Source organism: Suncus etruscus, chromosome 15, assembly GCF_024139225.1.
Source record: "Suncus etruscus isolate mSunEtr1 chromosome 15, mSunEtr1.pri.cur, whole genome shotgun sequence".
Taxonomy (NCBI): Eukaryota; Metazoa; Chordata; class Mammalia; order Eulipotyphla; family Soricidae; genus Suncus; species Suncus etruscus.
The window spans coordinates 45,516,968-45,541,750 of record NC_064862.1 but is presented as its reverse complement, the minus strand read 5'-3'; the positions used below and the strand labels follow the sequence as shown (position 1 = coordinate 45,541,750).

Sequence of the window (24,783 nt, the reverse complement as noted above, 5' to 3'; positions counted from 1 at the left end):
TGCCAAGCCCAGCTCCAACTCAGAGTCCCACGACTGAACAGGAGTGTCATACAGAAAGTTCTGGCTCTGCATCTGCCCAGTAGGATGAGGATGCAGGCTAACAGCCACAGTTACTAGGGTTCTGTGACTAGAGCAGAAGGCGGAAGAGCAGCATCTGGCAGCTCAGAGCCCTCCACGTGGCCAAGGGCATAGCCACAAAGGCCGATTCAGCTAGGTCCAAGTCTTCCCAGGCAGGGCTCCCCCTTCTCGCCCCCATGGGTGATGACAAGGGGCTCATTGAATTCATGGGAAGAAAAGCACATTCTTGCCATTTTTATTATTTGCATTTATTTCAAGAGGAAGCTGGCAGAGCTGCTTTCCTGCTGGTGAACAAGACTGCACCCAGGCACTTTTTTGGGGGGTAAAGAACTGGACAATTTTCTACCCAATTTAAACTGAGAAGGCCCCAGAGTGGCCAGAGGGCTATATGTGTATCACAACTAGTGCACAGCTTCATTCTTTTCCAAGGTGTTTATGTCAGAGGCTGTGACCCAGGTATGCTGGTCCCCTGCCAACTGTTTGCCAACCTTTCTACAGGGAATCACATGAGTAAGGAGCCCCATATATTGCCAATGCTGCTGCAGAGAATGACTTTGGCAGCTACATTGGTTTCTATGAGGATAATCTGTCCTTATAAGAGGGGACCCTCAGTCTGTCAAGGAATCCCATGGATTTAGCTCAAGGGAAAATGGTGGTGACCAAGGGGCTGTCCCCAGAGGAGATGGGCCATTTAAATGTCCCACCAGCTTTCCTCCAATCAATCATCACTTTCACTCAACTCTTGGTTCCTGTAGCTCAAGGGTGGCTGCTTATCAGTGTCAGCTGTTTTGCTTGTGATAAAGCCTGGTAGATGGGATATGTCTAACAACTACATACATGCACAAAATCGTTGATGTATGGCAGTTAGACTTGACATGCTCTCTGGATACTGTAATGACAGCTGAATCTGGACATGTGGACAGGCAGTGGTTGCAGGCCTCAGATTCCCAGGCAGGCAGAATAAAAAGTGTACTTGGTTTCTACTTCTGTCTTCTCTCAGTTTTAGGCTGGCGATCACTAAATACTGGCAACACCCTGGAAAGGCACAGGCCCCACTAGGCAGCTGGACCTCACAGCGAGCCTTGCAGCACCAGGCCCTGACAGCCTTGGGTCTCTACAGTATACAGTCCTGCAGCCCTGGCAGCCTTTACACAAGGTCATGACTGGTGGATGTGATATGTCTAAAAACCACACACATGCACAAGGTCATGGCTGCTGGATGGAATATGTCTAACAAACCATAAATGGCACAAGGTAACTACTAATTGCCATGACTGGTCACATTTGGTGTTTTGACCATCAGGACACAGTGTGCCTCTCGCTTTTGAAGATCATAGCATTTCCCCAGAAACAGGCAATAAGGCTAGTTCTACCCCATCCTCAGATGCTCCCCACCAGGATCCAGCCCACTTACCTTGTTCTCTGGAGATATCTGCTTTGTACCAGAATTTGGAAGTATCTTGTACAAAACTCACAGATGGATGTTTGTCATTTGGACTCTCTGCAAGAGAGAATTTAGAAACTTTACCTGTGCAGCTGTTCAGTTTCTACCTCTCTCTCCTCAGAAACATGGTTTATAGGCCCACCCCAAGAGAGGAGGATGCTCTGGAAAGGGCACAGCAGCCATGATACTGGGAAACACAAAGCAAAACAATAGGGAAGAAGGTGTTCAGGACAAGTGGAATTACAAGCAAACACAAGAAATGATGGGATGCTGTGTGACCAGGGCCCATTTTTCGTGCATCCAAGATCATTTGTGATTAAATTTTAAAGTGAATTTCTTTTTTAAAGTCACTTTCAAAGAAAGTTTCTGAGTAAAACACAAATTAGCGTAATCTGCATTTTCTGCTTCTGTAATGATCTGACTGATGTGAGGAAATGAAGAAGCCAAGATGCACAAGCAAGAAACTCTAGGCTTGGATTTTGCTCTGGACTCATTGGTGAAAGCCCTTGTTGCTTCCAGATTCTCCATCTTGGGGTCCAACCCAGCAGGGCATGTGACCCTTGCTGACCCAGATGCTTAATCCCTCGAATCCTTTGAACAGCTGAACTTCTTCCCCACCACCTACCTGAAGAAGGAACTGCTGCTTCTGGGCCCTTGGAAAAGTCTGGAAGGATGTTCGGGAAGGGGATACTCATGGTGCTCCCACTGTGGGGGCTGGAGAAGCCGCTCGAAGAAGGGGACACAGAGCCCAGGGACCGGTCTCCCTCTGACGCCCGCTTCTTCTCGGGTAGAGGCGGCTGCCCAGGCAGAGCTGAGCCATGCTGGCCACCATGTGTGGGCGCCACCCCAAGGAAGTTGTGGGGCAGGAAGCCATTGTCTGCCACAGCTGCTGGAGGCCTCGAGGGGCCAGGGGGCAGGCAGGCCTGGTGGGAATTAGCCATCAGTGCCCCTGGGTCCTCCCTGGAGGAGAGGCCACTGCTCAGAGTAGCAGAACCAAAGCAGCGGGGGGCCTGGCCACTCTGCACACTCAGCACTCCTGGCAGCTCAGCCAGGGGCAGCTCATGACTGTGGAAAGAGCCTGGGAGATCTGTAGGTGGAAAATGAGGGTGCCCTGGGCCTGTTTTGTCCAGGTTAGTGAAGTCGTTCGCACCAACGAGGCCTCCTGCAGGACGGCTGGTTCCCAGCAGGGTCAGAGTGGTTTTGGGGGTGCTGTCAACCCATGGGTGCTCAGCTGAGGGAGAACTGTGTAAGAGACAAGATGATCATGAGAGAGGCAGAGCCCAAGGAGACACCTTGAGTCAGCAGCATAGATCCCAGGGCACCCCTGTGGACCTGTGTCCTCTGGGAGACTCGATGTGAGGCTGGGCTTGTCACATGTGAGGCTGGGCTTGTCACATGTGAGGCTGTAACTGACAGGAGGGGACCCTCCACAGGCCTCTACTTTTTATAGACTTTCACCATGCCACACTACTTCCTTCCCTGCTCTTACTTAGAAAAGGCACTTCCACCCTTCCATCTTTCTAACATTTGACCCTTCCATTCTTCAATCCTTTCACCTTTCCATCCTTCTATCCATCTATCCTTCCACCCTGCCACCCTTTGGCCTTTTGACCCTTCCATCCTTTTACCCTTCTGACCTTCCATTATTCAGAACAAAGTTCACCAACATCTTCACTTCCATTTCCCAACCCTGTGCCTAGTACACCCAACCCTGGCCCAGTCAGAACCCTGGTGAGCCTCCAGCTCCTTTTCCAGTGCCAGTTCAAGCATTACTTTCATGATGCCCTGATCTTGGCTGGCCAACTCAGGATTTTATTGTCACTCAATTAAGTGCAGGGTCATGCTGGGGCTACTAACAATGAGAGAGCACTGTGAGGAACTTTATGTTTTGTTCAATGGGAGGGAGGGCATACCCTGAAGTGCTCAGGGGTTTCTCCTGGCTCTGGTTTCATCGGAATCATTCCTGGTGGGCTCAGGACACCATATGGGATGCTGGGATCAAAGTCAGGTCAGCTGTGTACAAGGTAGCACCCTCTCCACTATGCTAATACTCCAGCTCCTGATGAACTTGTATTTGCACATTGAGGAGCATCTTTTCCATCCTTGGGGCAGTTGAGGGACATCTTAAACAGGAGCCTCCACCCTCTGACTGCCCTTTCTGGACTCCCCATCCTTTGACTGCCCTTTCTAGAGCTCCCATTCTCCACCTTACAAGGAGCTTGAGTGAAGTTCTGAAGCCCAACTCCTACCTGTCCCTGCACTGGCTGGGGCTGCTGCTGGAGATGGCACAGGAGGTTGCAAAGGTCTGCTGGAAGGAGGCCACTGACGGTAAGTCAGCCCGGAGTGTGATGTGGTTGGGTCCCATAGGGCTTTCTGACATCCCCACAGTGTTGCTGAGACTCTCAGGACAGCCTCGTTGCTCTGGAGTAAGGAAACAAGAGTAGAGAGACCTTGGTCATAGGAGCCAGGAGACTATCTTTTAGGTAAGCTGTCAATCTCAGAGCTTTCTGCTCTCCACTCTGCCACCCTATTCTGCTAAATTGGAACTACCAAATCCCATGGCACTAAGAACAGAATTGGCCTGAGGCACTGACCTGAGCATCCCTTGTCTCCATGCAAACCCATAGATAACTGACAACCAAGGAGGAAGTATATTGTCCCAAGTGACACTCCATAAGGTCCTCTATGCACCACCAGGAGTGACCCCTAAGTGCAGATTCAGGAGTAAACCCTGAGCATCTCCAGGTGTGGCTCCCAAAGCAAAATAATAATCACAATCATAAAACAAAAAATTTTAATAAAAAAATAAAAATTAGAATTTTAAAACAAAACTAATGAAATTAAGAATTAGAACATGATTTAACTAGAAGGAGTAAAGAGTAACCCAGAAACTGAAAGAACTAATGGAAAATCTAGCGAAAAACATGAAAACATAAAAAAAAATACGTTACAAATCAACCAAAAAAGACCAATGTTTTGGGCAGGGGTAGGGAGTGGCACAACCAGGAGTGCTCAAATGTTCCACACATTCTGGTGTTTAGGGATTGCTCATAGTATGTAATAGATATTGAACTCAGGCTTTTGGCATGCCAAATCCTTAGCTCAGCCCTTTGACCTCTAGCCTGACAAGCATAGTATATTCAAGAAGACATGGAGAAATTCAATGAGGCTGAAGCACCATTAAAAAGACAATTACTGAGGGCCCGGAGAGATAGCACAGTGGCGTTTGCCTTGCAAGCAGCCGATCCAAGACCAAAGGTGGTTGGTTCGAATCCTGGTGTCCCATATAGTCCCCCATGCCTGCCAGGAGCTATTTCTGAGCAGACAGCCAGGAGTAACCCCTGAGCAATGCCAGGTGTGGCCCAAAAACCAAAAAAAAAAAAAAAAAAAAAAGACAATTACTGAGAATTTCCCAAAACAGACTAACAAGTTTTCTTTAATCCATGAAAATTAAATAAACAAACTACAATCACTTAAAATTTTATTCATAACAATCAAATACTTATATTTTTACTTTCAAAAACCAAAGACCGAGGTCAGAGAGATAGTACAGTGAGTAAAATCATAGCTTCACTTACAGTGGCCTATATTTCTCTCTCATTTTGAATGTGTTGGCTAAGGCTTAGCTACCTGCCACCACACTGCCAGGTGCTTCCAAAGGCAGAAAACATGCTCTAATGAGCATCAAATCTAGAAGTATGGATGGAAAACAAGCCTGTGAGCTTCAAAGACCCCTGGGAGGAAGGGAACAGGCTTTGAGCAGCCAGGAGAGGGGAGCACTGGGCAATTGCAGAGGGACTGGATAAAACATGATGCAGAAATTCAGCTCCAGCTGGTCTTTGAGGAATGAGGATGGAGTCTTAGTCTTTTGTGTGTAGGCAAGAGACTGCATAGAACTGGAAACACAGAAACATTTTCTCAGTAGTCTAATGTGCCTGCTGCTTCTGGATTCCTTGAACCCTAGACAATGCTCAGGTACCAGTACAACACCAACTTTCAGACTCAGCTGATCCCTTACAATAATGAAGCTTTTAGGAGCCAAGAGATAGCATAGAGGTAGGGCGTTTGCCTTGCAATTGGTTGACCCAAGACCAAAGGTGGTTCGAATCCCAGTATCCCATATAATCAATCCCCCGTGCCTGCCAGGGGTGACTTCTGAGTGCAGAGCCAGGAGTAACCCCTGTGCACAGCCAGATGTGGACCCCCAAAAAAAAGAATGAAATTTTTAGATTCCATACAAGTTGGTGCTCCAAGCTTGTTTAAACAAGCACCAAACAGGCATGTTTGTCATGTACCAACACCCCAGCAAAGCCTCCCTTCATCCATCTTTTCTCTATCTGCTGTTTCCCTTTCCTGCTGATAATCAGAGACAGAGGAGGCGTGCACTCTCCTATCTGGGAGTCCGACCCTTTGCCCTCTCCCACTTTCCCCTGTGCCATCTGGAAGCATTGGGTTGGAAGAGGGACCCTCCTCCTCCTGCCTCCCTTTCCTTCACTTCCTCTTTCCAGATCAGGGTGAATGTGGGTCACAGGCTCTCCACCAGAAAATCTATTTATATGTTCTCTGGAGCCACTGCAGGAGGGTCTTGTGGGAAGCTGAAAACATTTGCTCTCTGCTATGCTACTGTGCATATTTACATCATGTGTAATAGAGAGGAAGTTGGGCTGCTCGTGGGTTCGATCGTGGACTTATTGTTCTCCAAACCCCAGTCACCAGCCCATCCCGAGACCTTCATGATGAACCCACCACATACAAAGTGGAGAAGGATCCATGAGTGAGAGAGTAAGGGGATGGGCATGAGCTCTTACCTGAACACATGAATCAAAATGAAAATGCTAATGAAACAAAAGTCAGTTCTAGTTTCTACAAAGGCACCAGAGAAATCATACAGGGTTAAGAAACAAGCCTTAGGGGTGATGTGGCCAACCCAGTTCAATCCTGGAACTGTACAGTTCTCCAAGCATTGTGGATGCAGAGGTAGAGATGTCCAGTACTGTTGGATGACCCAGCAGTAACACTACAACTGGGCCCAAGCACTGAGCCCTAGTGCAGTGAGTTGAGAATCTCATGTGAGGCCTCAGGCCTCCTGAGTACCACTTGGAAGATCTTTTCACCATGTAAAATTTAAAATATTATATAGGTTCAAAATGATTGAGTTTACCAATCAATGTTAGTAATTACTAATTTCCTTTCAACTTTTAATTAAAACCTATAAATTTAGTTGAAATCATGATTATTTACTTTCCTACCTAGGTGGAAAAATTCATTTTGTTATTTAACTACCTATCTATTTTGAACCCTCCAAAATATATTCATAAGAATTGTTAGGAGTGATAATATCTATGTCTCCTATCTATTACTTCTTGTATATCACTCATCTATTTCCATATCTGATATTTTTATCTGTCCACTGTCTTCTACCTATCATTCATTTACATATTTATCAATCACCTACCCTCCATATCTACCTCCCTATCTATCCTCCACCCTGGACAAATTCAGGGGTTAAATAGTTAAAGTTAGCTAGGAAGCTTCCTTGGTCACCATTTGTGAGAGTCCTACAAAATGGAATGTTGATTTTTCTTGGTCTTTTCTGCCATTGTGTTCCTAAGGGTGAGTGGTTTGTAGCATTAAAAGGGACATCAGAGCTCTTCCAGAAAGGTCTTGCAAGACCTTTCTGGAAGAGCTCTGATGTCCCTTTTAAAAAAAACAATAAGCACCTTCTCAGTTCTGGATCTCAGGATCTTATCTCTAGAATCCCTTCCTGGAAGGTAGAACTCAATATTTTCTAGGGCCTACTGAACCCTAAATTTTAAAGTAAGAGACTTGAGAAGTAGTATAGGGGTTTTATCCCAGGCACATCATATGGTTTCCCAAGCACCACCAAGAGTGATCCCTGAACAAAGAGCCAGGAGTAAAGTGAAAAACCTAAGCATAGTCAGGTATGATTTAAAATGAAAGAAAAAAGGGGGCCAGAGAGACAGCACAGCAGTATGGCATTTGCCTTGCACACAGCTGACCCAGGACATACAGTGATTTGAATCCCAGCATCCCATTTGGTCACCCAAGCCTGCAAGGATCCATTTCTGAGCACAGAGACAGGAGTAACCTTGAGTGCCATTGGGTGTGACCTAAAGACAAAAACAAAAAAAAAGAAAAAGAAAAAGGAGAGAGACAAAAGAAGGATGAAGAGGAGGTAAAAGAGAGGACGATGGAGAAGAAGAAATAAAAGGAAAATATGAAGAAAAGAGAGAAGGAAAAGAAGGAGAAGTAGGAGGAGAAAAAGAAAAGGAAAAGGATAACTTTGTAGGGAAGTTTATCAACAGTAAGATTTTTTAAGGGGTCTTGTCTTATAATTCTGTTATTTGTTCACAAAATACTAGCATTCATTAACCAACCTATTTGAAAGGAAGGAAAAATGGACAGCTAGCTGGATATAAAAATTAGCAAAGAGCCTTGAAAGACTGAGAAAGAAAATGCCATTAGGTAAGTTTTTCTTGATGAAAATCCAATTCCTTAGCCAACATATGGACTGTAAGCACAGAAGTGGCAGTGAGCCCACTCTGCCATCCCCAAGAGAATCAACATTTCTGGACTTGAGGTTTTTTTCTTCTGTAAATTAACTGGTAAGAATCACATAAAATGAATGTACTCATGATTCTCAATAAGTTCCAGGCAAGCTCTCGAAGGGATGAACTGTGTCTCTTCTAGAAGTTTGCAAGTTCTTGTCACACCCCTCCCCCGCCAATACTGGAGTACTGCCAGTGTTCCCCACTCCTGTTGGGGACCCCTGTAATCCAAACTGGAGTTACACCCTTTTAAAAAGCTTAGTATATAGCATTCCTCCCACCCACCAGAACAAAAAGAAGCAAAAAATACAGATAAAAAGACTTATTATTATCAGGCCCTTTTTTCTCTTTGTCTTTGTAGATGTCCTAGTATCATTCAGAGGTTTAGATTCAAACATGCTGAAAAGAAAACAGATTCCCCATTTAGCTGATTCTGTGTAGAGAATCTTAATGGAGAAACAGTGACAACAGGCTTTTTCTTCACAATGTTTCCAAAGCAGAAACATCACTTAAGATGCACAATGCCCCTTAGCAACCAATGAAGGAGAAAAAGGAATTTGGGGATTGAGATTTCAGGGGGGGAAAGGCAAAAATAAATCTGTTTTCCCATCAGCATTTAAGAAGAATGACCCAAGGGCTATATCTTCCAAGGATCTGTCACCATCCCAAATCCAAGGACAAGAAGATCCATTCAGAGCTAAGAAAGCTGGAGAGAATGAGGCCCCATAAAACAAAACCTGGGGCCTGTAGCCCCTTACACTGCCATCTTAGAATATGTGTAACATTTCTAAAGGGTATAATATGTATACCATCAAATGAACTGTGCCATTAAGTATATCGCACTCCCTGCAGTCATCCATCTACCTCCCCAACCTGTCATTTTGCTAAATAGAAAGATCCCCATTGAATACTCCCTCATCTTTCCATGTCCCCAAGCCCCTGGCACTCACTGTTCTTCTTTCTAGCTCTATAAACTTGACTATTGTGTGTCTTTAAGAGGATAGGAATCATACATAATTAGTCTTCCTGCGACTGGCTATGCCTCAAGATTTATTCACATGAACTAGGTATATTACATAAGAAATACCAATAATCAGGCAGGCAATTTACACAGGAGAAACGTAGTATCCCACAGTCCTGGGGAATGGAAATCCAAGATAATGGTGTCCAGAGGGCTGCTTTCTCCTGGGACCTAGCTCCTTGCTGTGTAGACGGCATGTTCTCTCTGTGCCCTTGTAACATCATCCTTCTGTGTATCTGGGCCCTGGTCTCCTTTTTCTTACAAGGGCATCAGGCATATCAGACTAGAACACACTCCCATGTCACTTTTCCTGAATCACCTCTTTAAGATCCATATTTAACTTCCCAGTCACTTGTTTAGTTGCTAGGATATGAAGCTAACCATAGGGACTTTGGGGGAAGAATATGATTGTCAGCAAATGGAGAACTAAAATTACAAACGGAGAACTTGAATTACTTAGTCTAGTTCTAGATTAAATTAAATTAAACTAGATTTAAATCTAGTCTTAGAACTAAAGTTGGGGGTACATGAGCAAATTCTCTGTAAAATGCAAGATAATGAAGATTTAATAAAGCAGGACATAAAAATGCTCAGAGGGGTCGGTAGTTTGCACATTTACCTGGCAAGCACCGAAAGTTATATGGTAGCTAAGGCAATTCTATGGCTCAGCTGTCTAGGAACCCAGGAGAAGATATCTACTTCAGGATGCATCTGGGATAGGTGTGAAGCCCTAATTCAGTCCTCATGACCATAAATGTACCAAGGCAATCCTGATGGTCACACCCCTCCCTACAGTCTACAATCGCAGGTTCAAGTAATACTTGTAAAGACCAATGATAAGAAAGAAGATATGCAAATAGGCAGCAGTACAGTTGGGTAGATCATAAATGTCCATCTTCCCTCTGGGCCTGGGAGATTTGAGCTTAAGGGGAAACTTCAAGAACTAGCTGACTTGAAAACTAGGAGCCTGTTCATAGAGCCTGAGTCACTCAGATATCTGTGAAACTCTATAGACCCTGATCTTGTCACCAGCCCTGCAGCTAGTGGTCTACCAGGAGACTAGCTAGAGGGATGAGTTCAGCATTTACACCACTGCTATTTACTTTTCCAGTTTCCTATTCACAATATTTTTAACAACTAGACTAATTTCACTGGCTCATGCAAAGGGTCTTATTAATTCCAGACTCTGATTCTCTGCTCACTTGTGTTGATCTCTTTTTCTTCTGGGTCTGTGGCTCACAGTATGACAGCATCATTCCACCCTCATATGAACTTCAGGCCATGATAGGCAAATGTACAAGACTCAACTTCTACTATTCACCTAAATGCCACAGTCCATAAAAAATAGTCCAACCCTCAGGAACATGAGCCTGCAGACCAGCCACCCAGCAGGAACTGGTACTTGGCTAGATTTTAAGGAAAATTATTAGTGTGCCTCCAAATACAATAACTTACATACTAATTAATCATATAATTCACAGTCTCCTACAGTTTCAATGATGACAACTCTCTCTAAGAGTGGTCATCCTAATATTGACTCCATTAGGATTGATTATTCCCTCTCTCAGAATGACCTTTTCCTCCATAACAATTAAATAATTTTAATTTGGATGAAAGGAAAGGAGGAAGCCAAAAATCTAGAAATTAGAATTTCCCCTTAAATAGATTCAATATATTTTATTTTAATCTACTTTTTCTTTCCAAAAAATAAAGCTAGTAATCAGAATTCTCACTGGAGTGAAGTGGCAGAGCACTTGCTTTGCACGTAAGAGACACTGGCTTCAAACTCTAACTCTTTCCCCAAAAAGGTCCTCCTTTGTGTAGAGTCCCCGTCCATTCCCTGGCCCCTCCAGGGTGGTTCTAAGTGACCCGTAGCTTGTCCTTATGTGAAAGGACAGTTGTAGCATTCCTAACTAGCACAGAATCTGTCATAATGATCCAGAAGGCTTGTCACCATGTGGGATCCACAACCCAACCACCCCACCTATGATCATTAAGCCTACTCTTAGCTCCGCCCAGAAGATAGGGTTGTGTCTTCCAGAAACTTCCAAGTGTGTCTTACTTTTTTTTTTCTCAACAATTCCTTTAGTGATTTGATAGGTGGCAAAAAATACTCTTTCAATATATTAAGTTTTTGTTTGTTTGTTTTGCTTGTGTTTTGAGTTTTGGAGCAACACTCAGCAGTGCTCAAGTGCTACTGGCTATGCTCAGAAACGTCCCTTTACAGTATTCAGGAGAACATATATGCTATTGGGAATCAAATCAGGATGGATAATGCAAAGAAGTGCCTGACCTCCCAGTCCTGTTTTCATTCTTATACCTTTTTTTAAAGATAAAAATGCCCATGCCCTACCTTAATCCTATCTGCTCCAGGAACAAGTCATAGTCCCAAGCAAAGAACATCACATTCTCCAGAAGTTAGTTGTAGAAGGCCTTACTAAGTATCTCCTCATTACTGTTATTATTTTTCTGCTTGACTTTGGGGGCTGTTTTCAGGTTTCTAATGATTTATCAGCAAGATGATTTTTGAAACAAAAAAAGTCAATCGAAAATCAGGGGTCGTCTTATATGCTGAATATATCCCGAAAAATGTTTCAATATGCCACTAAACGAAAATTGTCTGTATATTGCCACAAAACAAATTTTCTAACTAGATCCTGCACCAATCACTGCAAGGCTGCTCGGACCACCTCTCTAACTCAGCCAATCCAAGCTGGCTTTTGATGCATGCAAATTAGACAATGTTCTGGACCCGAATCTACACTGTAAAAAGCCTGCTCAGATTGGCCAGAGTCACGGAGGAAATCTATTACAGTATAACCTTTGAACCTTTGCTTGTTGTGATTGGCTCACTGTGGTACATACAGTTGCAGCACAGGAACGTTTTGTCTGATACAGCGAATATAGGCCTAAACCTATGTTTTAACTGCAAAATTAGGGGGTCGTCTTATATGCCGAAAATATGGTAAGTTCCTGCCATCAGAACTTGTACCTGGCACAATGACCCCCTCTGAATAGGCATAAACTTAATAAAAGTTTACCAAATTAGCAATACTAAAAATAATCTGAGGGAGCTTGTGGTTTAGGCCAGGATGGAATCACTCTATTCCTTTCTCATCCTTTCTCCTAGCAATTCAAACTTGGGCACAACCAAGCCTCTAAACCTGGGTCTAGGATGTGTAGAGGAAAAGAAGAGAGGAGAGGAGTGGGGAAGGAAGGTAAGATGAGATTGGAGAAGGGGATGGGAGGGGAGCCAAAGAGAAGGACAAGCAACTGTTCTTGCCTAGAACTTACAGCGATTGTCAGCCTAGCTCTCACGCCCCACCCTGATCAAACTGTTATAGCAATGTTCTCCCTATTCATGGCATTTAAACCACATATTTCTCTAAAATATTTAAAAATCCTGGCTATGTTGCAAATATCAACTTTCTTTATAAAGAGAATAATCATGGAGACCAGAATAGTAACTGTGTTTTACAAAGTTTATATCTAGCCTTGGAATAAACTCCATAAAAACATCCAATATAATCTTCATAAAAAAGGTTTCCAGGTATAAATTAAGGACTTAATTATAAACTCCATCCTGTGGATGAAGGAACATTCTGAAAGATGAGGTTAAGAAGCACAGTGGGTAGAGTACATCCAAGTTCAACCCCAGGCACCCTGCCTGGAGTGACTCCTGAGCACAGAGCCAGGAGTAAGCCCTGAGCACAGCTGGATGTGGCCAAAAATAATAAAACTAAAAATCAAAACTCAAACAAATCCTATATCCTATTTCATGGGTAAGGAGCCAGTATAGAATGCTTTTCCTGAAGTCCAATCTCCAGCACCACATTAAAGTAACCAACTGAGCCAGGCAAGGAATGATCCCTGAGCACTGCTGGCTGTAGACTCCCAAACAAAAGAAACATCTTCAAAGGCGTGTATTCATTTCTGTGTTTTCAGAAGCCACAAGACATTCTTGCCTCCCCTTTTGAGGTCCAAAGGCAGCATCTTTAAAATGCTGTCCAAAGGCATCATCATAAAATGGTCCTATCCTGGACTGACGGGAACTGAGTTTAGATAGCAAAGATGCATATGAGAAAAGCATTAAAGCTGACACCACTGTCCCCATGCTACATCAACAGCAATAATAATATCTATAAAAAAAATAAAATCAACAGTTCTACGATCAAGTGCCTGTTTCTTTCCTCCAAATTCAAGAATACCTATCTCAGAGGGTGATAAACCTGCTCTGATTCACCTCAGAGACAAGCTGGTTTTCTAAGTGGCCAAAGGCTCCATAAGTGCAGAAGAACCCTGGGAAAGCTGGGCCCAAAAGCCCAAAACCAAACATTCAGTCCAGAGCAGGAAACAGCTCCTGGGACCCAACCACCAGCATTGCTGAAGAAAAGGAAGATCCACTCCCTAAAATAAACAAACTCTCTTAATATTAATTCACCAAATTTAACAAACATACCTGTCAAGACAACAGGCCAGGGAGGGAGGGGGTATGAGGGAGTGGGAGAGAACCTACAGACACTGGTGGTGGGATCCATGCTGCAACATTCTCTGCCTGAAACTCAACTATAAGTAACTGTAAATCATGGCATCTTAATAAAAAAAAAAACTTTAATTTAAAAAATGTTAATAATAAAAGAATTCGGGCCGGAGAGATAGCATGGAGGTAAGGCGCTTGCCTTTCATGCAGGAGGTCATCGGTTCGAATCCCGGTGTCCCATATGGTCCCCCGTGGCTGCCAGGAGCAATTTCTGAGCCTGGAGCCAGGAATAACCCCTGAGCACTGCCGGGTGTGACCCCAAAACCACACACACCAAAAAAATAATAATAATAAAAAAAGAATCCTAATTGACCATATTTTCTCCATATCTGTCAGCTCTTTACTTGTTAAGCACAGTATTGGGTATTTTTTGGGGGAGGGGTGTTTTGGTTTTTTGATCACACCTAGTGACACTCAGGGGTTACTCCTGGCTTTGTGCTCAGAAATCTCTCCTGGCTTGGGACATTAGGGATCAACTAAGGTCCTTCCTAAGTCAGCCAAGTGCAAGGCAAATGCCCTACCTACTAATTGTTTTTAGTTAGAATCATCTTTTGTTGTTTATTTTAGTTACATGTTTCATATATGAGACTGTTTCCTTCTTCTATCTTAGATTTTCCAAATTTTGACATAAAAATTTTAATTCACTAAGAAAGCATGATTTACAAAGTTACTGATAGTTAGATTTTAGGGATACAATATGATAATACCAATCCCACCCCCAGTGCCCACTCCCCACCCCTAGTGTCCCATGCTCCTTCCCACACACACAGCCCTTGCCACATTGATAGGCACTTTTTATAGTACGGAGGTTATAGTTTTGAATTTATGTTTTTTTAATATTTTGTTTATTTCTTTTCTAATCAAGCTTTTGTTTTATTTTGCTTTGGGGCCACACCCAGCAGCATTCAGGGATTATTCATGGCTCTGAGGTCAGAAATAGCTCCTGGTCAGGCTGGGGGAAATGTAGGGGATGCCAGGGATCAAACCCAGGCCTGTTCTACTGTGTGCAAAGCAAATGACCTACAGCTGCGCTATCGCTCTGGCCTCAATGTAATCAAGCTTTTAAATAATAAAAACTATTTAAAGAAAACTTATATTTTAAAAATATTTCTATCCTAACCAATTTTAACATATTATGGTATAAATGAAATTCACAAAAAATTTCACCTGTGTGTAAATTATATCCAAACAACAAAATTCCTATGACCAGACATTATCTTCCATCAACTACAGAGAAATCTCCTGACACTGGAAAAGAAACCATGCATGTCTGGTCTCTGTTTTAGACTAGAAAGAAATGACAGACACAACCCACTTGGTTTGTGTCTTCCCTGTAGACCCAACAGGGCTGGGTCTTCTCTTGGTTTATCTCAGTGAAGCTGTAACTGCATCGTCCTTTCACAATGACATAAGCAATGTTTCTCTGTCTCCAACGTTTTTACCTTCCTCCAGCTAAAAACATGCACATTAACCACAGCACTCTGGCATTAAAAAAGCCCATAGCACTGAACCCAAACTGTACCATGATCCTGATCCTGCCCAGGCCACCCCCTGAGCTTATCAGGCCCCCAGGCAGACATAGCTCTGCACCCCAAACTTCAGAGCAAGAAACAGGAAAGGAAAGAACCTGCCCAGGGAATGAGGTACACACTCCTCCAGTGAATGCACATCTGGATTGGAAGGCAGAAAGACTCCTTGTGATTACTCCAACAGTGAAGAGACAGCAGCAGTCATCACTACACAACCCAATGTTGCATCTTGGCTGAATTCCTCCCATCTCCACCCCGCCTAGTTTTCTGAATCCAGTCTAGACGCAGCATGGGGTGCTGTGGAGGTGCTCAGGACCCTCCAGAAATCTGGAAGCAGACAGTGACTATCTGAAATTGAACCAAGCGCTTCCCTGGTTTTAGCCAAAGAATGTGCTGTACTGGGAAGCAGCCTCCACTCCGGAAAAACCTCACATCTGTACACCAGGCTTTTGTCTGCCCCAGCGAATCTCTGCAAGACAAAGCATGGCTTTCTTCTGGATGTAGCTCCATAGTCCAGATCTGGGGGTCTCCACCCCACCCCCGAGCCTTGAGGACTGCAGGGCTGCATCCGAGGAACATGGCACCCTGGGGACAGACCCTCCTCAGACCCCTGCTAATTCCTTTCCTTTCTGCCCTCCTTTCCCCTCCTCCACTGCAGAAGGATCAGGTTTCAGCCTGGTCAAGAGAAGTACAGCCTGAGTGTCCACTTACCTGGGCACCTCAGCACACCAGTCGGTCCATAGAAAGGCCCTGAGGGATGAGACCAGAACAGAAGCTGCTAAGTGGCTTGTCCCTGGTGGCCCTGTGTGGTGAGCAGCTAGGCAGGGTGACTGTTCTTGGCAGTCCCCGGGGAGTCAGGGCGGGCCCAGGGCGGCCACCTCCAGAGGACGGCAGGAGGGCTCATCACAGAGAGGGATCTGGATTGCTGAGCGGCCACGGCTGTCCGGCCGCCCGCCCAGTCAATGCCTTCAGACATGGCCCCGCCTCACTACACTAAGCTTCCTTTGCCTTTCCAGTCCTCTCTGTCATCCCATGTCCCTCCCTTCCTGCCCCCGGCAAAGGCTCAGGAAAGGCTCAGGAACCTGCACACAGTGTGCTTTAGCTAGGGCACAAGCTGGGGCAGAGTCAGAATAGAGGACACCAGACCCTGGACAGGCAGCTGCTGTCCTCCTCCGCCTCCTCTCCTCTCAGCAGAAGAGACTCCAGTCACCCTGGGGCCCTATTCCCCCACCCCATCATGTCCAGAACTAGCACAGCCTGGCAACCCCCACTGTATCTCATCTAGTCTGGGTACCAGCTGGGAGCCCCACAAAAATGCCGGCAGCTTGGGAGACTGTTGGTCCCAGCCGAACACTCTCCTGCTCCTGCAGGTTTTCTGGAACCCAGGGAGGGCCGAGTCCCTAACAGCCTCTTAGTTCCTGAGAAAGGACCAGACTGCTGCAAGTCTAAACACTAGTATTTTCCTTCTTTCTTCTCTGTTTTTCCCTCTTCCAAGCCCTCCCCTTCAGGTGGAGAAGCCTGTACATTCTTCCAAGTCCCTTTCAAGAGAATCCAACATTTTTACAGAACCTGGGACACTCCCTGCCTTAGTCAGATGGAATCATTTATGCTCACACTTGTGGCCTGAAATCAGATCATCATGCATCTACATGGCAGGGCAGTGGGGGCTTTGAGATGGGAGATTTCCCAGGCTGAAACCCACCAACGCAGCATGGAATGGACACTCCACCCTGGTCACTCTGCCGCCTGAGAATGAGGCACAGTCCCTCACACTCCTCACACCCCCTCATGACCTCCCTGGAAAGAGAATGCCCCTTTATTACAGGGTCTGGGCATGCCTCCAGCAGGCGCCACTGGAACTGGGGTCATGTAGTAAAATTCCATGCCCTGCTTGTTGACCATGTTCCCAACTTGACTCTAAGCCATGCACAGCCCAAGGCAGTAGGCAGACAAGCCTCTTACAGGAGAGATGCTTGTGGAGGGCCTTGTCACCCCCGAGGTCTCAGGCCAGGATGACCCAAGACCCTCCACCCAATTAGGCACTTCCTCTGAGTTGTTTATGTACATCCCGGGCAGCAGGAGCTGTCGGAAATGTCTGGTCACAGCCCGGACAGCTCTGCCAGAGGATGGATCAGCAGATGGATAGCCCTTCCCAGGGAGGAAGGGGTTGTCCTCCCACCAGGGTGGGTCCTTCTCTCCATGCCCTAGGAACTCCTAAACCTGAGATCCACAGGGAGGTAGAGGGGACAGAGGAAGGTCCATGCCATGGAGTGAAAGCCACTCTAACCAGGGTGACTTTGATCGGTGTACAGACATTCCAGAACCTTCCGTCCTTTCTCCTCTCCTGCACTCCACCCAACGTGACTAAATGAGTGTATGGTTGTGTTCCAGAATTGCCCTCAGAAAATTGCTCTCTGAAGCCTCAGTCCCTCCCTCATCAAACTACTAGGGACTGTGTGGGGGGAGGAGGGTCCACACAGGGCAGCATTCCCACCTCCTGGAGTCACAAACTCAGGGCAGCCAGTCTACTGTGGGCACTGCAAGGCTTTCACAGGCATACGTGTGTAGGACATACATTTCTTGACAGTAGAGTACAAACTCCTGGACTCCCCATCAGAGCAACCCTCCCTCTCTCATACTCCTTTATGCACTTCACTTAGTAGAAAAGAAAGCAAAACCAACTTTTATCCAAAACCATCTCTACACTTCATGGCAGGAATAAGATAATGACTAAGAATAAACAACAAAGTGTCCTGGAGGTTCCACCTCCAACACTGAATATGGTACCATGAGCAACACCAGGAGTGAGTATTGAACACAGAGTCAGGAGTAAGGCCTGAGCATAGCTAGATGTGGCCCCCAGACAAATTAATTAATTCATAAGTAAAACCTGCTTTTTCTTTCAAAGCTGTCCACAGTATCCCAACACCCCTTACATCCCGTCCTCACTCAGAAGGACATATCACATGCACTAGTCTAAGATCCATCTGCAGATACCAGGACTTGATTTTTTTTTAACATAGTCCAGAGTGACATATCCTAAGGTTTTTAATCAAAGCATTGATGGAAAAAGCTGTGATTTTTTTTTTTGTTTTTAAACACCAAATCAAATCAAATCATAAGGACGAGATCTACCTACTCCTCCAATTCCAGACAAAACACAATGTTCATTCACAATGCAGCCTTGGGAACTCTCTTTAAGAGGAGGAAGTGTACTGCAAGGGGCCGGAACGATAGCACAGTGGTAGGGTGTTTGCCTTGCATGTGGCCGATCCAGAACGGACCTTGGTTCGATCCCCAGCATCCCATATGATCCAACAGGCCAGGAGTTACCCCTGAGCGTCACCAGGCATAGCCCCAAAACCAAAAAATAAATACTTTTTTTTTTAAATTTTTTTTTTTAAAAAGAGGAAATACATTTGGAATTTAAAAACCACCTTGCAGGATATCTTTTTTTTTTTTTTTTTTTTGGTACATTCTATACACTAAAGTTAAGTCCTACCTTCCTTTTCTGGAGACTTCCAGCAACCTCTGGGATCAACTTATATGATTTTGCTTATGTTTAAAGGGAATCCAGAGAGACTCTGCAAAGCATATAAGAGAGAGGGCTACAGGTAACAGCTCCAGACTCACATGGTCTGCACCAATTCTACTGGGTCAAAGACTGCACTTCTGGCTTAAAGGACTTAGAATTGTGATAAAAGCTAAAACCTTGTTGTCAACACAGAATAAGTCAGTGCTGAGGCTCAAAAACAGTCTACTAGAAGGGAGCTGGGGATAAATGAGCTAAGGAATAAATAGAGAAAAACAAAGACCTCTAAACCCAAAGCAAGCAAACAAAGAGAGCATTCATCACAGTTGGGAAATCACTGGCTCATGCGAGGACACTTCCAGGCCAGCCTGTTTCACAGATGAAGCACTGGGACAAAATGCCAACTTCTTTGGGGGGAGCTCCCCATCAATGCTGAGGACCCTGTCATCAGTGATCATATACAGGGCTACAGTGTGGATCTGATAGTTCATTGCTAGGGCCTGAAGATACCTCTCTGGTCACACACAATTATACTCAGAAATGCTCAATGGTTCCAGGGGTTATACCCAGGGATGTTCGGGGACCATTCGACACCAGGAATCAAACTAGGGGCCTCACTCATACAAGACATGTACTTTAATTCTTTCAGTTTTCTCCTTGGCCTCAACATCCTGTTTGTCTCTGAGCTTCAATTCATTCAAGTGAATCAATATTCTAAACCCAAAGCAACTGCTAAGTAAGCATTCACAAGCCAGGCCTGTATGGTCTCCTAGAACCCACCAACATTACCATTATGCATATTTTTAAATATATTTTGTTGAACTTTCTGTTGACACAGGGTGGAGGTTGCAATGCTTGCTAATCCAAACCAGCAATTTTCACCAGTATAAATTCTTTTGCACAAATTGATACAGGAAGCATTGTCTACCTATATATAGATGAATTATATCCACATGTACTGACACAGACCTAAATGCAAACACATTATGAACACACAGAAATGTACTAGCTTTTTAGGCTGCCACACACATTCATTTTCAGCACACTTGAATTCCTATTACATTCTCACTGAAATGTTCACACAGGGTTCACAAAAACTGAGTTGAGTGCTGGAAAGAAAGTGGAATCTGAGTAGAAGTGATTCAGAATTTGTTTTTTGTTTTTGTTTTTGTTTTTTGTTTTTGGGCCACACCCATTTGACGCTCAGGGGTTACTCCTGGCTATGTGCTCAGAAATCGCCCCTGGCTTGGGGGGGACCATATGGGACGCCGGGGGATCGAACCACTGTCCATCCTATGCTAGCGCTTGCAAGGCAGACACCTTACCTCTAGTGCCACCTTCCCGGCCCCGATTCAGAAGTTGTTAAACTGATGAATAACATTCTTTTAAAAACTCAAAACCTAAATGAAAGCATTGCCTCTCAAGACATTCCTGGATACTCTTTTTAATCCTCCCATTGGGAAACTGTGTCCCATTTTTCCCTTTGAAATTCAATCGAGGGGGACCTCACTTCTGCTATCCAAAACTCTGAATGCTCTTAGGCCAGCAGTGAACCCCAGAATTCTATGTATTCCCATCTGGCAAACAGACCCTTGGAGCACCAGCCATGACTGGATCCCTGCTCTCCAGAATGATGAACACGAAAGATCCCAACATTTTGTCACATTCACTGCTAATGCAGCAAACTGTACAAAACAGCTACAAAACCATCCAGGAGTAGTGGTGCAAGGAATTTAGATAACTAAAACCAGAGAATGTTTATAGATATGGAATGTACAAATTGTTCACTTTGACATGATTAATTTGGGCTGGGGGGAAGGTCAAGGGCCTGCATGGTCCTGAGGATTACCAGGAGCACAGATATGAGATTAGCCCCTGAACATGGCTGTTTGCCCCTCAGCCCCAAATAAAACTCAAAGTTAAGTTACATGATACAAACTTTCCCTCTAATTTACAGAAAAGAAGTTATCTATTTGAAAGTTGAGGTACACCAGAAACATACATTTTTTAACCAAATTTCCCTCATGCTTTTTTAAAATGTAATTTGAAAATATAAACCAAGCTAGGTTGGATCAGAAACCAGAGTTATCTATATCTTACACTGTGGTTAAATAATCAATCCCTCCTGGGTTTCCATTGTCAGAAGAGCACCTCACACTTCACACCTCACACCTACAAGTCTTGGTCAGACGCTGAATGTGGTCACTCATAGGAGGGATATGAAGAAACACAGTAAAGGAATAACAAATGCCCAAAAGAAATAGAAAAGAAGAGCAAGAGAGCTGGTGCTTAGAGGGAATAGTGCCACAGTGTGGGAGGGAGAAAGGCCAGGAAAGACACCACTACAACAAAGAGAGGGAAGTGGTCACTCTGGATGAGGACTGGATGCTGAAAGGAAGTAATGTGACTTGCATGATCCTCTCTTGATAACAGCACTGTAAACTACAGTGCCTAACCAGCAAAAATAAGAAGCTAAAAATAAAGAGTCCATAGAGGCAGGCTGTGGGGCGGGAGGGAAGCTGGGGACATGGGTGAAGGGAATGGTGCTAGAACATTGGATGCTGGAACTTCAAAACTCAATCATGAGTAACTTTGTAATTCAGCAATTCAATTTGTAAAAAGTGGGGATGGCAATTGCCTTAGGTAGGCCATTCATCCCAGAAATGGTTACTACCAGAGGGTGGATGAGTCCCAGGAAATCACTGAGTCTGGCCTGCCAAGTCAACCCCATCTCAGCAACTGAATGTCTGAATAAATGGAGCAGCCTTATTTCTAAGCTGATATATATTTGCATGGCCCATGAATATTATAAATATCCACATGGCCCTCAACCGAACAAAAGTTCCCTATCCTTGACATACCAGAGATCATGAATGCAGAGGAGAGAAGAAATCAGGACAAATATGCATGAATGGGCAACAGGTTGCCACACAGCACACACAGGAAATTCACTGCTCGATTCCTCTCCACAGTTTTCTAGCATTCAAAGGCTTCCTTTTTTCAAGTCCAGACAGTGCCATAAGCATCGGAGCTCAGCTATCAGAGTGCCTTCCACCTGTTCATAAGTGCTGTCTCAGCAGACACAGGGAGGGGCTCAAACATATGTACACCTCTTAGACACAGTCACTCCCATGCTGCTGACCTCAATTTGGCTTCACTGCCCTCTTCACACCTTCCCTAGAAAAAACCATCCTTTTTGATGTGACTTTGAAATATTTCAGCATGAAAAGACACCTAAAGCAGAGGAATGTGAGAAGGTTTCTTACCATGTTCGCCTTTGTACAGACTACTGGTGCTGCACATGGGCGGTCCAGGAGGGCTGAACTGGGAGTACTGTGGAGATGTCGTCACTAGAAAAGGATACAGAGCGAGAACCACATCAGTCATCTCCTGGATGTAGAGGAGCTACCCAGGCGAAAGTTCCCTATGTTCTTACCATATGGTGTCCCTGGAGACACGGGAAATGCTGGTGTGGAGGACAGGGACTCACTGCTGCTTTTGGTGGAAGAGAAAACCCTGCCATCTGTGACATCAAGATCGGGAGGGTAGGTAGTGATGGCTGTCTGAAATCAGCATAAAGAAGAAAGTGGGACCCCACACCCTTCTGAGGAAAGTCTAAGAGGTCAAGTGCTGGCCCCAAGACAAGTTGCCCCAACCACCAGTTACAGATGGAAAAAAAAACTAAGCTCATGGAGAGGAATGAAGAGAGAATTTTGTGATCCAAACTTTCTTTCCTGCCTTAAACACTGGTGAGTAGTCTTGACGAAATCTGTACTGAATGGGGTGAGTGAGCAATAGCGTACTGGGTGAACAAAGCTCAATAAAATCATCCTGACTAGCAGCATCTTTACAAGTATGTTCTGTAAAAATACACAACACAAAACTAAACACACAGCACAGAAAAGGTTTGCAGGGTAGATCCCAAATATGAACACTAGGTTTCTATTTGTGTTAGTAAGGACTAAATTCAAGAGGTTTCTGTTTCTTGCCTCTTTCAGATTCCAACTTTGCAACCATCTAGAGAACAAGAGGAGGGTTGAAAATATGGAAGCATCCCAAACTGACCTCTAGGACCTCATCAGGGACTCATATCCACATGCCTACTACCTCCCTATGCCCCTCCCAGGAGCCTCAGAAGGTCTTGGGTGGAAGACATGTACCCCTTAGCAAAACTCAAGCAATTTCTTCTAACTGTTCTCACCCTTTAGGAAGGGCGGGCATAAAAGGGGTCAGAGAGCAAAGCTACCGGGGTGTGTTTTAAGGACCCACAACTGGAAGGTTAGGACAGGTGGGGAAGAACTTGTGATGTGTGATGGACAGTCTGGCCTGTGTACCTCTTTGGTGTCTGCTGGAGAGAGGAAAGATGCTAGGCTGGGAGCTTGGTCCACACTGGTGTTCTTCGCCCACCCATACTTGCAGAAGGCAGGCTGCTCACTGGCACTGTTGTCATACTGCCCGAAACTGCACTTCCGGAACCTTCCAGTCAGGGGCTCATCAACGGACGAGCCTATTAAGAAAGAGATCAGGGAGCTGACAGTGCTTCCTACACAGTGGAATGTTCAGCTCAGACACTTCAATAAAATCTGAGCAACAGCACTATGGGGAGTGTGCTTGCCTTGCTTGTGATCAACCTGAATTGGATCCTCAGCACCATATAAGTTTCCCTGAACCCCTGAGAGCAGAGCCAGGATAAGCCCTAAATACCACTGGGTGTGGCCCCAATTCCAAGCCCCCCCCCCACATCACCAAAAATACAAATAACAAAAACCCGCCCACAATTTAAAACTCGTTGAAGACATTTCTTCATAAGTAGATAGCAGTTAGGGGAAAGTCACATGATTTTACTGAATCAAGCATGCAACCCAGGGTATTCTCCCGAGTTCACAGGATATCCAGGGAACCCTTAGCCCCAGAAAGCCTTACTCAGGATGAAACCTGCAGAGTGGCAGGACAGTGCTCTATGCCCAGTATGGAAGGAAGGAACCTGCAAGTGCAGGGCTGTGTGCAGCTGAGGCATGTGCCTTGCACCTCACCTGCCATAAGGGGCTCTGGGCTGCAGTGGCCCCTGTGTGAGAACTGAATCCTAACAATGAGGAAATCTAAACAGATGGTTGAAGTTCCTTGCCCTAAGCACTGCAGGAAATGCCAGAGATTTGCTGTTGATACGAAGTTCATCGGTCAGATCTGCTTTATGGAAGGGGGGTGGGGAACAGACCTTCTGGATTTAGCCTCTTCCCAAGGGAACTTCATAATGGGCAGCTTGGGAAATTAGCAGCAGGTTATTGAAATAACAATATTTTTCTTGAGAATATATTTGGAAGACTTAGCCTAACAGGAACTCTCCTACAGTTCATATTTAATTATAAATATTAATTCTCACAACTGTAAATATCAGAATATTACATTGAATGATGGGGTCTAATTATCAGTCTAATGGCTCATCTTTGAAACAGGAATTCTAATGGCTTTATTTATGCCAAAATTATCTTGATGCCATTAAAAAAAACTATGGCACATCTACACAATGGAATAATACACAGCTGTTAGGAAAATATAATCATGAAATTTGCTGATATGAGGATAGACATGGAGAGTGAAATGAGTGAAATGAGCCAGGGGGAGAAGGATAGACATAGAATGATCACACTTATTTGTGGGATATTAAAAGAAAGTACATTATATTCAAAGACAATAAAACAAGGGCTAGGATGTCCAGTCCATGCTAGGAAGCTTGTCACAGATAGCGGGAGAGTGAAGTTAGGGCAAAGAAGGGACCTCTATGATGATGAAAACTGGAAATCACTCTGGACAAGAACTAGGTGCTGACAAGAGATAAAGTGATAGGCATCATACCCCTCTGGGAACAATATTGCAAGCCACAGAAAGGAAATGGAGAGAGAAGAAAGAAGGAAGAAGAAGAAGGAGGAGGAGGAGGAGGAGGAGGAAGAAGAAGAAGAAGAAGAAGAAGAAGAAGAAGAAGAAGAAGAAGAAGAAGAAGAAGAAGAAGAAGAAGAAGAAGAAGAAGAAGAAGAAGGAGAAAATGCAGGCAAGGCGTGAGTGGGAGGGAAAC

The 24,783-nt window shown here is 44.7% G+C and overlaps 1 protein-coding gene across 2 annotated transcripts in view; it reads right to left on the bottom strand.

Annotated features, from left to right (window-relative positions):
- TNS3 (tensin 3) overlaps nt 1-24,783 on the bottom strand; it is a 148,923-nt gene that overhangs the window by 12,356 nt on the left and 111,784 nt on the right. Inside the window, exons 16-22 of one of the 2 annotated variants that reach the window (XM_049789605.1) lie at nt 23,048-23,220; nt 22,150-22,276; nt 21,980-22,063; nt 15,893-15,931; nt 3,772-3,943; nt 2,148-2,764; nt 1,493-1,579 (exon numbers count right to left, since the gene is read on the bottom strand). In XM_049789605.1, the coding sequence (XP_049645562.1) occupies nt 1,493-1,579; nt 2,148-2,764; nt 3,772-3,943; nt 15,893-15,931; nt 21,980-22,063; nt 22,150-22,276; nt 23,048-23,220 (1,299 nt within the window). The remainder of the gene's footprint in view (nt 1-1,492; nt 1,580-2,147; nt 2,765-3,771; nt 3,944-15,892; nt 15,932-21,979; nt 22,064-22,149; nt 22,277-23,047; nt 23,221-24,783) is intronic. The other variant, XM_049789606.1, reaches the window with a different exon arrangement.